Here is a 19,478-nt window from a genome sequence, read left to right as displayed (position 1 = left end):
GCAGGAATAATAAAGTATAGTTGTGATATTTTAGAGCAAAAACAGTTTTTTTTTCAAATATTATTTGCACAAAAATCTAGAAACATATTGCTACTGTAACAGGATAGGAGTTGAATAAAACTACTGTAAAAAAAAATAACTAATACTATTAAAAAAAAAAAACATCTACTGTAATTACTACTGTAATGAGATTGGACATAGATATATAAAAACATTTTTTGTTTCTATAATTCCATAAAAATTATCATTTTTTTTGCAAAAAAAATATTTGTTTTGGTAAAACAAAAGTGGTTTAAAACTAATTTTTTTTCAAATTTAATTCAGTCCAACAACGATATTGCAAGCAACCATTATTAAGTTGAGAGCTACTAGAAAACAAAGAATAGAGATAAAGAGCAAGGAAACAGAAAACTTAAAAACTTGCAACTTTGCAGAATAATGAGCCAAGTGAGATTGAGTTTTGGTTGGTGGAACTAGAGATGAAAGTTCCTTTTGAGTAGCAACCATGATAGTATTTGTAGAAAAGAAAAAGAGAGGCAACCTTTACAACAATGGGTGAGAAGCTCAGGATTGACTGGTAGAGAAAAAGCATCATTAGAAAAACTAGCTTATATGACAACAGTATTTCATTCTGGGACTAGTAAGAGATTTGTGGAGGTAGAGAATCAAATCAGGAGTAAGATAATGCCAACCACAATAAAGTGAAGTAACCTTAGCAGATGCCAATTTTGCATCTGATTGTATATATGACTTCAATGAGAGGTCAGTAGTAAATGATAATTCAAGAAGATGTAAAAAAAATCAGTGGCCACTCATTAATACAGGAATGTCCACAGTATTGCAATAGTTTTTTGCTGTTAAAATTCACAAACAATTGCAAGCCCCAGGCTGTTGCAGAAATGAGATCAGATTCATAACTGGCTGCCTATTCTAAGAGATCAAATAGAAGACTTTTTGTCAAGACGGGAGTAGAAAGCTGAATTATCAGCAAATAGAGTCACTATAGATGTCAGGAAGATCATTAATGTAAAAAAGAAACAATACAGGACCAAGGATAGAATCTTGAGGTATCCTAGAAGTTTCCGGAAAGGAAACAGAGCCTTGGAGAATGACTTTAATACTGCGGTTAAAAAGAAATCATTTATTAACCTCAAAAATACTCCCAGATACACCATATGAAGCAACTTATGAAGAAGACCAGCATGCCCAACTTTATCAAAAGCTTTAGATATGTTAAGACCAATGGCCTTTGCCTCCCCACTCCCATCTAATGCAATGCAATAGAATCTTTCAATAAGAGCAATTAGCAAGTCGACCGTAGAGCAAGAAGATCAATCAAAGTTATAAGACATAACATCAAATATTAGAAATTTATTGGTTCTCAAAAAAACTTGCTAATAATAGAGACTGATCTTACTATAGTTGGAGAGATCAGAATGTTCTCCAAAGTTTTAAAAATTAGATGGCAATTAAAACTTCTGAAACAAAAAAAATCAGAAAAATTTAAGCTGTCTTTCCAATTAAAAAAAAATGATTAAAAAAAAATGATTAAAAGAAAAATGCAAAAGACTGTAGTAAAAATAATGAACATGTTAGAGTATTTTTTAACAACTTGTATTACTTTTCACAACAATTTTATATCAACTTAATAAAAAATTGTAAAGCTTATTAATTCAAGAGAGTTTACTGATAAGCTTCAACTTAGTGTTTCTTAAGTTTATAAGTATATTAAACTCCAAATAACAAAAGACAATGCCAAATAGTTACTTTTACTGTTCAAAGAAAATGCTGGGTATTAAAATAATTTTAAAAATCAAAATAAATTGCAAAATGTTTTAGATTAACTTGATGAAAGATTAAAAATGCAACAAAAACAACAAATGCAAAAAAACTTTAAAATTAAAATATAAAAAAGAACCTCTCTTTTTCAACAGCAGAATTTCTGAGTATTTCAACTTCATTTTGCAAAACTTTTGCCCTCTCTTGCAATTCTGCAGCGCATTGAGTACTTGTTTGGAACAGGTTGACAAACTTGTTTCTTTCATTTTTAATAATATTATACAATTTAGAAAAGTCTCCAAGCCTGAATAAATAAATAAAAATAAAAAAATATAAAAAATAGAGAGCCGCTTCAATCAAAAAGACAACTCACTTTTTTAAATTCATTTTTTTAATTGTTATTTTAACTTTTTGTTATTATTTGACTAATACTTTTACAATTATATTACAGTCGACTCTCGATATCTCGAACACTAAGGGGATCGGAAAAAAAGTTCGAGATATCGAGAGTTCGAGATATCAAGAAAAGGGTTGAAAATAAATAAAATTGCCCGACTTTCATTAAAACAAGTTATTTTTCTGACAAAAATCATTAACAACAAAAACTACAACTTTTGGAAAAAATCTGTTATCTGATATTGCTTTAAATTATCCACCTTTTCCATCTTCATTAAATCCTCAAGTTTTAGTGCTAGGGATTGTATTTCATTTCCGTATTTTGAGCTGCATAGCGAAGCATTTTGAATTGTTTCAAAAGCAATTTCTAATTGAATATCAGATGGGCGTGGCGGGGCTTCGACGTCAATAGCTTCGTCAACGCTATCTTCAACTTCATTATCCTCGTTTTCAAAATTAGGGTCTAAAATCTGAGCAATGATTTCAGCATCAGTAGCAAGTGAACCGGTGGTTACTACATTGCAATCTAAACCAATGTAAGATTCCGCTGAGAGATCTTCTTGGACGGCACGAGGATCTAACTCTCGCAAACGGTTAAGTTCTTCTGTCAAAAATTTAAAAGAATGATCATCATCAGCTTCTTCAATACTCTTGTTTGTTTTGCTCAAATCAATTCATCAATTGGTACTTGTTGACTTCTTTTTGCAACGAACCACGTGTATATGGCCTTGTCTACATTTTTGAAATTACCACTACGAAGTTTCTTCCGTTTAGATTTTGTGCCATTTTTTTCCAGTGAGGTTAATAACTTGGTTTTATTTTTAATCCAGGTTGATAATGTGTTCTTTGGGACTCCATACTTTTTGGCAACCTCTTTGTTAGACATCCCAGTCTCTAGGTCTTTTAATGCCTTGCATTTTTCTATTATAGATTTGTTCGTGAGTTTTCGTTTAATGAGCGGCATGTTGCTGCGTTTGACAAAAAGAATAAATTATATATCAAAGGAAAACTTTTCAAAAATTCGATTTTTTTAAAAAATCGAATTTAAAAATCGAATTTAAATTTTTTTTTTTTTGAAAATTGGAATTTAAAAAAATTAAATTTTATTAAAACATTTTTGAAAAAAAAAATGTTGAAAAGTTCGAGATAACGAGAGAAAATCGCCCTGTGGACCGAAAATATTGTTCGAGATACCAAAAAGTTCGAGATAATAAGGTTCGAGATATCGAGAGGATTTTAGCCTAAACTAGTACGTTATGTCCATGGGACCGCTAAAAAAGTTCGAGATACTCAAAAGTTCGAGATATCAAGTATTCGAGATATCGAGAGTCGACTGTATTATTATTATAAAAATTATTATTATTATCAAAATTATATATACTACTATAATATTTTTTAAATATTGTTATTGCATTTTTTATTGTTATTATATTTAAATGTCTACTGTGCTTTAAGTGTAAATTTTATATATATCAAGTGCTTGAGGGGGTTAGGGGGCCTAACCCCCTCAAGCACTTGATATATATAAAATTATATTACTGGATATATATACAACTTTTTTTGTTGTTGTAATATAGCACTTTTTCGTAAATATAATGCTTTTTAAGCCATTGTTTTTAAGTAAATCTTTTATGAGCAACTTGATGCTTTAACAGTTTTTATGAGCTGGTCTTGAATATCTATTTTTGCTAACTCATTCCTTGGATACCAAAAACAAAATCTACATAAATCAAGTGTAAATACTTTACAGTATGTAGATAACATTTTTGCAACTATTGTTAAAGTTTATAATATATTTATTACAAATATTATGGAAATATAGTAAAATATTATAAAAAATTTTGAAACTATTGAAACGTGAAACTAGACATACATATGAAAAACTTGAAACTAGACATACATATAAAAAAAGTGTGTTTTTTAAAACACAAATTCACAAAAATTAATATAAGGAAAAACATAATTTATAAATACTTTCTGATGGATTGTTTTTCAACACTAGGTAATCCATAAACTAAAGATATATGAAAAAAAAGGTTGTTCTAATGTTAAATGAACCATTTATAAATTTTGTGGCAATTATTTATTTATATTTGCTGGTCAATCTTAATTATCAAAAAAAGAAAAAAAAAAAGAAAAAAATGTAAAAGAGTGTGGTGTTTTATTTAAAAGCTCACAGATAGTTAGCAAATTAAAAATTCTATAAAAACTTGTTAAGTAGTTACATGAGAGGAAGATGAGAGGAAGATATAGTGAAGGGAAAAATTGAGTAAATCTATAAAAGGAAATTGGTAAAGTAATAGTAATCAGTCATCTCCTTTAAAAGCACTTGCACTTGCACATATTTCCCCCAAACACCTTATCCATATCATTTTGCAAGTGGTTATTAAAGTTACAAAAAAAATCTTGTCATTAGTTTTCATGGTATAATGCATTGTAAAAGTGTTATGACTATTTTACATCAGATGCTGAACTTATCATATAATTTGATGATGATGCTGATCATAGTATATGATTATGTATTTTAAATTTATATATGATTATATATCACCATCATATGATAATGATATTGATCAAATTTATGATCAATTAGAACAAATAGCTAACATATGAGATCACATTCATCTTGATTGTGATCTCATATGTAACATCTTGGGGCTCACTAAATTTTATTTAAAAAGAAAACAGCTATATACAGCTGTTCATTATTGCAACAACTCTGGTATAATATAGGGATATTGATTAAAGGCAGCACTCGTGCTAAATCCTCTACCTCTATAAGGTGGACTATCTTCTACTATTCATCTTTATATAGTGCATATATATCCAATATAATTGAATCCACAATACTGTGGTGAGTATTTTATGTTACAGGTGTATACTATACATTTTTGAAGACATTTTCCTTCTAAAAGGTTTAGAAAAATTTGCTAGTAATTACATGATTGGTTGGTTGGAGTGGTTATACTAGATAAAATTAAGCCTATTGTTTAAACCTGGATAATAACCATACAGACTTTGCTTAACCAAAAAGTACCATCTAACAATAAAAAGTAACATCACAATAAAAGTTAAAGAAAATTAGCGTTAAGAAACTTGGTGATTTGAAAACTTTTTGATTGAATTATTATTAGAGTTACCACATCAAGTAACCCTAATAATAATTCAATCGAAAAATCATACATTGGTATAAGTGACCACTCTTCAAACTGAGACATGCCAACCACCTTAAGTCTTTCAATATTCATAAATATAAAAGTGACATGGAACTGTCAAAATAAGTTTAAAAAATAAAAGGCAATAATAAAAATCCCATGGTTAGATAGAAAATAAATTAGACAATAGGAAGCTTACAATTATGGATTAATAAAAAATATGAAATTATCAAAAGTATTTTCTAAAACAATTAATTGTATTGATTTTAAAAATCAACACAATTAATTTATAAATCAATACAATTAGTTTATAAATATAAATTATATAAATCAATATAATTAATTGTATTGATTTTAAAAATTAGATAACAAAATCATTTATCTTTTTTTCATTATCTGTTAAATATTTTTTAATTTAATTTATAACTTTAATTTTTAAATTTAATTTGTATGATCACAATTTTGGGTAAAAGCCATTACTTAAAATAATATAATAATGACAGCTTAAGCGTTCACAAAAACCACGAATTGCACAACTTATAAAATTGCACAATTATTTAAAAATATCACAATTAATTCATTATAATAAATGCAACAAAAGTTATAAAGAACTTCATGAAATATGAAGAGCTATACAAAACTAGGCAAAATATTAGAAGTTACTGAAAACCATGAGGACTTTGAAAATTTCAGAAACTTTATAAACTACAAAAAACTTGACACAGAATAGTAAAATACATCTCAACACAATAATAAAATACAAAATATAAACTATACAAGATACCGTGAACTACAAAACTCTAGGAACTACATGAAGTTGTAAAAATTACTAGAAAAAAAAAAAAAAACTATTTAAAATATTATGAATTATACAAACTAGACTTAATAACTATAACCTGATGAAAAACTAAGAGCTATGCAAAACATCATATACTTTTATATATTTATTTTCATTACTAGGTATACATTTATCTTATAAATTTTTTAACGGTTTCATGCTTTAAAGAGACTTTTTCAAAGCTTGAAACTGTTAAAAAGTTTATCATTTTTCAAATATTACCTTCTATGAACATCAGAGTACATTTTAGCATGATCATGAACAGAAAGTTCCTTTAATCTAAGCTCTTTTTTCATCTTGTTATGTCTGAGTTCAGCTTTTTGATAATCTCTTATTTTCTGCTCTCTACTGTCTACTTTTATCTGTGCAAGTCTTGTCAAATCAGCTATGTCACTACGAAGCTGAGTTAACTCCATCAAATATAAACTTTCTGTCTGATTAATTATTTCAAACTTCTGTTTTTCTAAAGTTGTCAATGTTTTCTAAAAGTAAAATAAGTTGTATGTATGTATGTATGTATGTATGTATGTATGTATGTATGTATGTATGTATGTATGTATGTATGTATATATGTATGTATGTATATATGAATGTATTTATATATATATAAACATATATACATTTATATATATATGTATGTATGTATGTATATATATATATATATATATATATATATATATATATATATATATATATATATATATATATATATATATATATATATATATATATATATATATATATATATATTAGGGTGCAATGAATTTTAGTTTTTTTGACAATTCATTTAGCCTGGGTGTGCAAAAGTTGTCTATTCATTTCAGAAATACTCTATAAAATATCAATGCTCTTGGAAATTATCTTGAGGTGTCCCAAGACCTTTAAAATTTTAATGGGTCCCTAATATTATATAAAAAAAAGTTTTTCTAAAGTATGTCATGTTGGGTCTCAAAAGAAGCAAAATTTTATAAAAATTTCAAAAATAATAAATATTTTATATAAAAACAATTTTAAATAATTGTTTTTTTATAAAAAAAATTTTAATTTTTGAAATTTTTATAAAATTTTGCTTCTTTTGAGACCCAACATAACATACTTTTGAAAAACTTTTTTTTATATATAGTATTAGGGACCCATTAAAATTTTAAAGGTCTTGGGGCACCTCAAGATAATTTCCTAGAGCATTGATATTTTTCCAGAGTATTTCTGAAATGAATAGACAACTTTTGCACACCCAGGCTAAATGAATTGTAAAAAAAACTAAAATTCACTGCACCCTAATATATATACACATATACACAGTGTGTATGTGTCACATAATATGAAAATTTTTGAAGACTACCATGCAAGAGTGTGTCTTCAAATGGTAGTCTTCAAAAATGTTTTCAATATAATGCAGCTTTAAATCTTACAGCTTTAAAAGCGAAATGAGAATTAAATCAACATTTTTTCTTCTTTTAACTAAAAGAATTTTTGCCCAAACCAAAACTCTTAATTAATGCATGCAAACCCACTGCACTAATGGCTTTATGATTTGTCAATGTATGTACACCCTGTAGTGCCTTTGTCTATATCAGCGGATGTATGTAAAAAAAACAAAAAACTATTAAAAAAATATATTAAAATAGAAAAAAAAAAAAGAAATGATTAGTTGCTTTCTTACAATGCACCCATGAATTTTTTCTTACAATGCACTTATAAATTTTTTCTTACAATGAACCTATGAATATTAAAATTCATAGAAGTCATTGTTGTAGTTTGAAATTTATCTATATGGTGAAATTTGCCTATATAGAATATAGCAGTTGTAAAAAATACTTTAATGTGTAACTTTCTTATTTGAGATATTTAAATATGAAAGTTATACATTAAAGTTTGAAGTCAATAAACTCATTTCCAAACTGTAAAATTTTTTAAAAACTGAAAAACAAATTGTGACATCTTAATTTGAACAGTTATTTGCTGGTAATGTAAGTAAACAATTAAATATATCTGGAACATCATAAAAAACTTTGTGGTATTGATATTGATCATACAAGTTTTAAAAATTTATACAATCAAAATAATTTTATACAGTTTATATAATATACATGTATATGGTTAATTTTATATGATAGTACAGAGTAATTCCATGTCAATTGAGCCAGGCCATATCACCATACATCTCAGATTTTGCTGAATTTTATACAGTTGAGAGTACTTAGTAAAACAAGAAATTCTTGAAAATTTTAGCCTCTAGCTCCAAGAGGATCCTGAAATATGATCATTTTACTTTCAACTGATCTTGGCCAGGCCCCTCTTGTCCTCTCAGAACTGAGACCTTTGTTTAAAGGTTCCAAGTCACATAGCTTAAAAAATATTTGATATTTTGATTTAAAAATTTGTACTTGACTATTTTCAAGGATGAAGAATTCAATGAAATAATCAAAAATATAAAAAATTATTTTTAAGTACCTGTAATTATCAATTTAAATCAATTTAGGCAATTTTTTATATACCTGATTTTGATGCTCAAGAAACCCACGTGGCCATAATAATATTAAAAAAAAATATTTTACACATTATTCTAAATTTTATGATCTTTCAGAAAACATAAGAATTTTGATCTGCAAGTATATGGATTTCCATATATGGATAAGGGGGCACAGGCCCCACTTTTTTGTAGCGGAATCTTGCAATACATTTTCCACTACCTTTCAGACTAGCTAGAGCTATGAAAATTTCTGTATTTTTTTAGTGTCAATAAACGAGAGAAAGAATTAAAAAAGAGCCCAAGAAACTAGGGGAGGGGGCTGGGGGCATGTGCCCCACTTTTTTGAGCAGAATCTTGAGATGAATTTTTCACTATCTTCCAGACAAGCTGCAGCTCTGAAACTTTCAGCATTTGTGTAGTCCTGATGAACATGCGTTAAAATTATTTCAGGTCAGATGACCAGATAGTCCATGGGGCTGGGGCACCTGGGACCATGCCCCACTTTTTTTCTCAAAAAAAATTTTTTTTTTCTTTAAAACTTATTTAAGATAACTTTAAAACTATTGTCTTCAAATTTTTTTTTAGATTTTCATTTTTAACAACGTTAAACATTTCATATGTTTAACAATGTTATCAATGTTTCCCAAAAATTTGGGAAACATTGATAACATTGCTTCCCAAATTTTTGTGATTTATATTTGTTCCATTTGGTTTTGATCATTCTATGTTCAATAATCTTTTAAAAATGTTTTAAGAAGCTTAATGTTTATAAGAACTTTGATTTGCATGTATAAGATTAAAAACAGTCTAAAGTAATGATTTTAACAGAATTTTATTTTGTATAATTTAAAATTTGAATTAAAAAAGAAAAATATATTTTGCTAATTCTAAAATGGTAACAGCAAGTTGTTAACAGAAACAAAAAACATCCTGTCATTACACTAGTATAGAAGAAATCTGTTACCTATTAAAGTCATCATTAACATTTTTAACATTAACAAATTGAGTATAATTAAACTTTATGAAAAGGAAACTTTTTTTTTGTCAAAGTAAGATAAAAGAAATCAATCACTGTTTAGTTTTGTATTACCATGGTGATTGCTTAAGTTGCTTTCATTAAATTAATTACTATTGGTTTCTCATTTTTAAATTAATCTCAAATTGTTTTTAGTGTTACAGTAAGAATGGATTCATGTGATTTTGGAAAAAAGTTAAATGATACTTGTCATAAACTAAGTTATTGTAGAAAGATTGATTTAAAGAAATTTGATTGCTATAGAGAAGATGCCAGAGAAAACAGTAGGTAGAAAACAACACATGCAAAAGCGCTTTATTTTATGTAATCTTAAAGAACTTTATGTTTCTTTTAAAACTAAATATCCTCAAGAAGTTATTGGATTTTCTAAGTTTTGCAGTTTAAGACCAAAATGGTGTATAACTGTTGGAGCATCAGGCACTCATTCTGTTTGTGTATGTACCCTCCACAAAAATGCAATACTCTAGACCAATGCTATACAAATAAAATGTACTTACAAAGATCTTATGACAAAAGTTGTTTGTGATGTTACAAGTAATGAGTGTATGGTTCATCGATGTCCGAACTGTCCAAGTATAGTTTCTTTAAAGAAGTTTCTGGATGCACAACTAATTGACAATGACGAGGAGGTGTCATTCAATCAGTGGCAGAAAACAGACAGAACAACATTGATCTATCAGACAACAACAATGGAAGAATACAAATTGATGTTATCAAAGGCAATAAACAAGTTAACAGCTCATTCCTACATTGCAAAATGTCAAGCAAGATATCTAAAGCAACAAAAGGAAAATTTAGCAAAAGACTGCTGTATTGTCTTAGGTGACTTTGCAGAAAACTTTACTTTTGTGATTCAAGATGAAATCCAAAGTTACCATTGGTGCAAAAGTCAATGCACATTGCACCCCGTTGCCCTCTATTTATTAAACGAAAATGACCAACTTGAAGAAAAATCGTTTTGCTTCATGTCAAAAGATAATGAGCATGACACTGGTTTTGTGTATGAAGTTCAAACACAAATAGTTAACTATTTAAAAGAATATCATCCTAAAACTTCAAAGATTCTTTATTTTTCTGATGGTTGTGCTGCACAGTATAAAAATCACAAAAACCTTTACAATATATGTCTCCATAAAAATGATTTTGACATTGATGCAGAGTGGACATTTTTTGCTACAAGCCATGGTAAGTCACTATGTGATGGTATTGGTGGCACTGTAAAACGATTAACTACAAATGCAAGTCTACAAAGGCCCATAAATGACCAGATATTGAATTGTAACAAAATGTTTGACTACTGTACTAACAATATTAAAGGGATTATTTTTTTTTAAGATTGAAAAAGAAAGACTGACAGAATTGCGCACCACTTTGAAAACACGTTTTGAGCTAAGTAAAACAATTCCTGGAACTAGGAGCTATCATCAATTTAAACCAGAATCTATAGATACTATTAGCTTTAAACGAACAAGTGAAGATGTTCATATAACAGGCATTTTTTTTCTTTCTGGAATTCAAAGTTCTTAAAATGATCAGCAAAATAACATTGATGCCTTGAAATTGGGTGAATTCATTATGTGTAAATATGATGCGTTTGATTGTATTGGTATGATCAATGAAACTGATAATATAGAGCAAGATGTTATGGTAACGCTCATGCACCCACACGGTCCTTTTAATAAACTTTTCTGGCCATCTAGAGTAGATGAGTGTTGGGTGAAAACTACCAACATAACTTGTATAATTGATGCACCTGTAACAACAAATGGACATTTTTATACTTTGACCGTCGATGCATCTAAGCTAATCTTAACATTATCTTGACTTTCTTTTTTTTGTATTTTATTTTGTAAATAATGAAGTAAAACAGAACAAGTATAAAGCAATAACAATTTTTGAATACAATATTTTCAAAGTTATCTTAAATTTAAGACACATTTATGTGTTTTAAAAAAAAAAAAAATTTTTTGAGAAAAAAAGTGGGGATGGTCCCAGGTGCCCCAGCCCCATGGACCATCTGGTCGTCTGACCTGAAACAATTTTAACACATGTTCATCAGGGCTACACAAATGCTGAAAGTTTCAGAGCTGCAGCTTATCTGAAAGATAGTGAAAAATCTATCTCAAGATTCTGCTCAAAAAAGTGGGGCACATGCCCCCAGCCCCCTCCCCTAGTTTCTTGGGCTCTTTTTTAATTCTTTCTCTCGTTTATTGACACTAAAAAAATACAGAAATTCTCATAGCTCTAGCTAGTCTGAAAGGTAGTGGAAAATGTATTGCAAGATTCCGCTACAAAAAAGTGGGGCCTGTGCCCCCTTATCCATATATGGAAATCCATATACTTGCAGATCAAAATTCTTATGTTTTCTGAAAGATCATAAAATTTAGAATAATGTGTAAAATATTTTTTTTTAATATCATCATGGCCACGTGGGTTTCTTGAGCATCAAAATCAGGTATATAAAAAATTGCCTAAATTGATTTAAATTGATAATTACAGGTACTTAAAAATAATTTTTTATATTTTTGATTATTTCATTGAATTCTTCATCCTTGAAAATAGTCAGGTACAAATTTTTAAATCAAAATATCAAATATTTTTTAAGCTATGTGACTTGGAACCTTTAAACAAAGGTCTCAGTTCTGAGAGGACAAGAGGGGCCTGGCCAAGATCAGTTGAAAGTAAAATGATCATATTTCAGGATCCTCTTGGAGCTAGAGGCTAAAATTTTCAAGAATTTCTTGTTTTACTAAGTACTCTCAACTGTATAAAATTCAGCAAAATCTGAGATGTATGGTGACATGGTCTGGCTCAATTGACATGGAATTACCCTACAACAATTCAAATAAAAAAAATCTATAACTATAAGCTATATTACCAATAAATAATTTTTGTTTAGTTTTGTCCTTGAGTTGAGTTTACTCAAATTGTTGTTTTTCAACAAAAATTTTGCTTCTGTGACTAAGGTGTTTTTGAGAAAGTAATTGAATTGTATTGAATACTGAGCATTCTTCTAAAATATTTGTAAACTGATTGAAATTTCTAGAAGGCTAGAGAGTTTTCCATAATAATCTAGAACTTTCAAGAAGCCTTTACAATTTTTATTTACCTTCAAGAAATATCTAAAATATAATGAATATAATATTTGAAATATCTAAAATATAATGAATAGAATAGTTGAAAAGTAGTCACACAAATAAAAAAGCACTGGTGACAAAATCCAAGAGTTTTTGTTTTGGTGTATAAAAAAGCACATGTTACTAAAACCACCAGTTTGTGTTTTTGGTGAATAAAGAAATTTTAGTTGCATTTTGAAGAGCAATATTTATTTTTAATGGCATCAAGACATTGTTCGCATCCAGCAGATGCACTTTGCCATGTGTATGAACAATTTATATAGACAAGATCAAAAGATAATTTATGAAAACAAGTCAGAATATGTAAGGCTTATAAGACATACTTTAGCAAGTCAGTCAGAGATCAAGAAAAGTCCTGGGCACCACACTTCACTTGCAAATTTTGCAAGGGAACTCTTGAAGATAAGATAAAAACTGATTCTCGATTGATGTGGTTTATTTTGTAGAATTTGATTGATTTAGATATATTGTCACCTGAGAATTGGTTTGTTCAACAGACCAATTTATATATTGTTAGTAAAATGCGGTTATAGTTATTAGGGTATTACTGCTCTCATATTTTATTTATATCCAGTTTAGGTATTTCAATGTATCATCTTTACTATAAAACTATTACTAATATGATACTTAAAGTCTATTTATTTAAAATTAAAAAAATATTTGCATATCTTATTTAGGCATTGAGCAAAACTGCACTGAGTACAAATATTATTCATAATAATATTTGACTGTTTCATAAAGAAAATATTTAAGCCTTTTGGGTAAATCTCTTTTTTCTATTTTTTAATAGTGAAAAGCTAATGCTCAGTTTTTAGAGCCTTATTTTTTGGCTCTTGCATTAATTCAGTAGATTTAATTATTGTTTCCTTGTATTTTTTTATACCCAATTCTAAGAAATGTAAAGTTTTCATTGAAAGATGTTCAAAAATTGACTTTCAAAATTGTACAAAACTTGTTTTGTATTTTAGAAAATGACATTTTCTTTTTTGGATTTTGAACAAAATGATCTGAAAATTTTAAGAAGCAACACTGATTCTATATATTTTATAGTAAATATTAAACAAGGATATCTTAAAATTCTATAACAGCATCTTATTTTCAGTAAAAAGTGGATATTAAACAAACCAACTCTCAAGTGACAATATGTAGTTCATTTTAAGAAGATGGAATTGACAAAGTCTCATATTTATTGGTGTACTATAAGAAAATTTGTTACATTTTAATAATACGCATTGTATGAGGTGATATGTGAAATTTCCTGTTTTCAAATTTATATAACTAGTTACATGTGCTATGTTACAGATCGGTACAAAGGAGGAGAGTCATGAGATTTGCTATTCTGTAAATTTGACAACAACCATTAAACCACTCAAAAAACTACTTTTTACACAATACAGAAGTAGCATAACTTGCTACTTCTGTATTGTGAATCCTACAAAACATTGTTTAGACATAAATATGCCTTAAATTGTTGATTCAGACATTCATTTTTCCAATGCTCTGAGTTCCCTGTTCCCAATCCCCCTATTAATTGGATCAACTAATCCCCCTATTAATTGAATCAATTAATCCCCCTATTAATTGGATCATCTTTAAGAGAAATCAGTAAGTATAAGAGCAAGGAAGATATAAGAGATACAAATGCAGGAGCAGTTAAGAAGTGGAACCCATACTTCCCTGGCTGAAAAAATGTTAATGATCTGATCAAAATATTAAGTCTTATGAGTTAAATGCTGAGCTTCTAGTATCCAGGCAAATCAGTGGAATATGGATAATTACAAAGCTGTAATTACCCGAATTCTGTGGCTGAGTTGTTTCAGATTCTTATAAAGAATGATGCCAAAATAGGATCCTTAGTATTACTCAAAGTCTATATTCTAAGCAATCATTTCGATACATTTAAGAAGAATATGGGACCTTATTCTGGTGTAAAAAAGGAGTGCTTTCATCATGGTATATTGGATTTTGAATGCTATTATTAAGGGTAGTATAATAAAAACATTGTGGAGGGACAACATCTGATAGCTACTTTGTGAGAATGATTAATAATACACTTGCAAATCTACAAAATCTTCTCATTTCTGAAGCTTTTTAAGTAATTTTTTATCTATTTAATTGAGTAATCTTTAACTATTTAATATGCAACTGTTTCTTATCAGACCGAATGTACAAAATATGAAATTATCCTTGTTCTGTCTCAGTAAAAACAAATTTTGTTTGTGCTATAGTCATAAAACTCAAGTTTGTTTTCAATGAAATCATTTTTCAACATTTTTTGGATGTAAGCAATTACAATGTGACACTTTGAAATAAAGGACAAAATTTTGTTACATGGTGTAATTGAGATAATATACTATCATCACCAAGTTTGAATAAAACAAAAATATTTGAGATAATACATTAACATCACTAAGTGTGAATAAAACAAAAAATAATTGAGATAATATATCAACATCACCAAGTGTAAATAAAATAAAAATAATTAAGATAATATATCAATTTCACCAAGTGCGAATAGAGTAAAAAATTTTACTAACCATAAACTTTTCAATAAAAATATGTATGAACAATAATTTATAAAACTATTTAAAAAAAAAAAAACTATATAAAACTATATAAAACTATGTAAAACTATATAAAACTATTAGTCTTAAATTAAATTGGTCTGTTGTGAAGCTTTTTTTTATCTAAGAAAATTTACTATATAAAAATCAGAATATCTAAATGTGCAAAAAATGAATAAACCCATCAAAATAATTTAATTAAAATTTTAATTTACCTTAAATAAACAAACTAAAAAATATTTTTTTCTTTCTAAAGAATTATTTTAACAAAAGTATTTTTGTTTACAAGAAATGATTAAAAATTAAAACCTGATTTGTAAAAGCCTTTTTCACAATCTCTACTTCTTTTTGTAAATTTAAGCGTTTTTCAATTAAAGAATCTTTATTTTCTATTGATGTCTGCAATTTTATATCATTCAACAACAACTTTGTTTGAGCAAAACTATCTTCTATTGCACTCAACTGAAGCTCAGCTTTTTTTAAGTGCCTATTTGAACAAAACCAAATTATAAAGAAAATAACTTTAAATGTTTATAAAAAAAATAATTTTAAATTTTTTTGTTAAATACAGTAGCGTGCAAAAGTAACCGGACAAGAGCATAACTTGAGATAACTTTTGAATGAAAAGTCCAATTTCTTTCAAATTTTCACTGAAATGTCAAAAAATTGATTACAAATCTAAAAAAAATGAATTTTTACTAAACCTAAGCAATTTAATCGTAAAAGTTCATTTAATTAAAATATGCGCGTGCAAAAGTTTCCAGACAAAAAAAAAAAACTTGAATAAAATTTTTTTTTTAAACATTTTTTAAATTGAAAATGCTTTATTTTAAAGTATTGTTTTACTACTTTGTCGGGAAGCCTTTAGCATTAATTACTGCTTGACAGTGAAAAGGCATTGAGTCTACAAGCTTCATAATCACAATAACTTTGATTTTCCCCATTCTTTTTTCAGAGTATTCAACAAATCATGTTTACTTATTAGTTTTCGACCTGAAATTTGTTGATCAATGAGCTTACATAGACATTCAATGGAATTAAGGTCAGGACTTTGCTAAGGCTATTCGATTAATCGAATTTCATTGGTTTTGAAAAAGTTTTTCCCAAAGGTTGAAGTGTGCTTTGGGTCATTGTCCTTCTAAAAAGTCCTTCCTCGAGGCATTTTGTCTTTAGTATGTGGTAGCATAACATTCTTAACTATATATTTGTACATATTTTTGTCCATTATGTCATCGTTCAAATGGATAGGATCGATACAATCTCTGTTCAAGTTAGACCAGTTCATAACATTTCGACTTCTGTGCTTTTATAAAAATGATCCTAAATACCAGCTACTGTTGGTAGCTGGTATTTAGGATCATTTTTATGGCCTTTTGATAACATAATAAATAACATAAACTTAAATTCATCACTAAAAAGATTAAATTGATTTAATTTTTTTAGTGATGAATTTAATCTTAAAAAATTTTAAGATTAAATTGCTTAGATTTAGTAAAAACTCATTTGTTTTTAGATTTGTAATCAATTTTTTGACATTTCAGTGAAAATTTGAAAGAAATTGGACTTCATTATCAAGTTATGCTATTGTCCGGTTATTTTTGCACGCTACTGTAAACATTTAAAATTATTTTAAAGGTTTATATAAAAAAAAATTTAATTTGTATAATATATAACACGATTTTTAAGTTAAAAATAATTAAATTTCATTAATAAAAATCATAAAAACTTTAAAAAAATGGTAGCAAAAAATACTTGTAATCTATTTTTTTAAAACTCTTTCCCAATAACAGTGCAAGCAAACACTATTTAAGTTGGGATTAACAGAAAACAAAGAAAAAACTTAAAGAGTGAAAAAATGGTTAAAAAAATTAAAAAACTGTAATTTGCATGAATCAGGAAAATATGATGAGAAAAAATACAAAGAATCAACGTTACAGGAAATTATTTATACAAATAAAAGTTATTTGAGCATAAAGAAATAATTCAATATTTAAAAAAATTTGCTTAGATACGCCATTTGAAGCAAGCTTCATTTGGTTTTTTTATATATCATACAGCCATCAGAATTAGAGTGGGCATTATACAATGCCAACCTACTTGCTGACTTAAAAGTACTGTTAAAGTGTAACCTTTGTTTGTTTTTAAAGTGTAACCTTTGTTTGTTGTTAAACTGTAAACTTTGTTTTAAAATATTGTCAACCTAATGCTGACTAAAAATAGTTTAAGGTCACCAGTTTATTGTCATTCTTACTTTTTTTAATTCTGAGGGCTCTATCATATGAAGAGAATATACTTACTGCTTGCATCTAATGTAAAATAAAATCTTTCTGTTGCAACAGTTATTAAGTCTGCTCGAGAACTAGAGTCAAAATTTGTATTAATTGTGAGTAAAATGTTAAACTCTAGATGAGATTACAGAGATTAGTTAATTGAAGCTTCAAAGACCTAACTAATAACAGTGAAAAAACGGGTTGGGTGTTGGTTAGAAGGATCAGAGTGATCTCCAGACTTTCTAAAAATTGAAACCACAGATCACAATCTTTGAAAATTGAAACCACAAATCTTTTCAGCAGGCAGATAAAGCAGTTAGATGGTGGTGATTTATATTTAATATTTTTGGTTTCTTTGGGCATGGTTTAATTTTAAAGAGAACTTGACTCATTCATAGATAGAGCACAATATCCCAACCAATAAACTATGCAGTTGTCTCAGTCTTGCTAATTAACCTAAAGTCGTAATTTTGTGGCCTTGACAATGCACACCAAAAACACTAACAGGGACACCATCTATGCGCAACATGGCACTGTTAATAGTCTAGTATTTTACAGCTGTTGAAAGAATCAGCCTCACTGAGAGCTACCACAAAGTTCAGGAAACCTTAATACCAGCTGGCCTCAGAACCATCAAACTAAGTTTGAGAGCTGTACCCTCATTAGGAGATATCAGGAAGAGTTGCATAGCTAATATCATAGAGGCACAACTAAAAATATATGAGTAGAGTCATAAAGTTCCAGGATTCATCATCCTAGACAGTAAACAATGTAACACAAGTTTAAATCTATGCCAGCCTAATTTACTTTTGAATTCCACCTTACCAATGCTGGCAAAGTTGGATTGAAAAGACTTTAAAAAAACATTATTTTTATAATTTTTCTCTATTTGTTTTTATTTAATATTTGTAAGATTTGTAATAAAAACAACCTGGTAGTAATAAGAAAAAGTGGTGTGTTGATATTTTTGATTTTAGTTGATATTTTTAGAATTTTAGTTTGCAATAGTCACAACTAAATGTAAATTAAACAAATAGGTAAATAACTAACTTTAATTCTTTATCTCTCTCTTTTAATTTTCTTGCATTTAATCTGAACTCCGTTTTCAATTCAATAGCTAAATGCATCATTTTTAAATCTAATGTAACTCTGGAAAAAGCAAAATAAATTCAAATTCAAATTTTATCATTAAAACCAAATTTTGTTACAAGATAGTGTAGCTTTAAAAAAAAATTGATATAAAATTATAAAAGAATTTATATAAAAAATAACTTTTAAAATCAATACAAAATTACCTATCGCCCAGTAGCTCAGCTTGGTGATCTTTTCCAAACTCATATTCCCTTACAAGAAGATCAGCTTCTTTTTCCTTACACATCAAGAATTCAAGATTATCAGAATAACAATTGATTTAAAGAAATTCAAATTAAATAAATCTGAACAGAAATAATATTATAATTCAGTTCAGGGTCATTCATTCATATAAATCATTACAGGATCATTCATTTATATCAACCATTTCAGGGTCATTAAAGCAAAAAAATGGTCATTTAATTGGTCATTAATATTATAAATCAGTTCAGGGTTGTTAGAGCAAAAATGTTGAAAGCAAAAATGGTTTCTATTAGTATTTAATAACTATTAGATAAAAATTTTAATAAAAATGAACTTAATATTTTAATATATTTGGAATAGCACAACCAATAATATAAAATTATTAACACATTATTAATTTAAATTATTAATAAAAAGTTAATTTAATGTAATATTTTAAAAACAAAGATAAAAACCAAGGTGTATTGTTAAAAAATAAAAAAAATGAAAAAAAAA

At 27.7% G+C, this 19,478-nt stretch overlaps 1 protein-coding gene across 1 annotated transcript in view; it reads right to left on the bottom strand.

Moving 5' to 3' along the window:
* LOC100209315 (coiled-coil domain-containing protein 146) overlaps window positions 1–19,478 on the bottom strand; it is a 56,176-nt gene that overhangs the window by 12,242 nt on the left and 24,456 nt on the right. The window contains exons 7-11 of the mRNA XM_065813077.1: window positions 18,944–19,017; window positions 18,699–18,797; window positions 15,688–15,865; window positions 6,391–6,650; window positions 1,919–2,083 (exon numbers count right to left, since the gene is read on the bottom strand). Of these exons, the coding sequence (XP_065669149.1) occupies window positions 1,919–2,083; window positions 6,391–6,650; window positions 15,688–15,865; window positions 18,699–18,797; window positions 18,944–19,017 (776 nt within the window). The remainder of the gene's footprint in view (window positions 1–1,918; window positions 2,084–6,390; window positions 6,651–15,687; window positions 15,866–18,698; window positions 18,798–18,943; window positions 19,018–19,478) is intronic.

The sequence above is a fragment of the Hydra vulgaris genome, chromosome 12, assembly GCF_038396675.1.
Source record: "Hydra vulgaris chromosome 12, alternate assembly HydraT2T_AEP".
Lineage (NCBI taxonomy): Eukaryota > Metazoa > Cnidaria > Hydrozoa > Anthoathecata > Hydridae > Hydra > Hydra vulgaris.
Note: the sequence above shows the minus strand (reverse complement) of the source record. Positions and strands in the feature narration are given on the sequence as shown.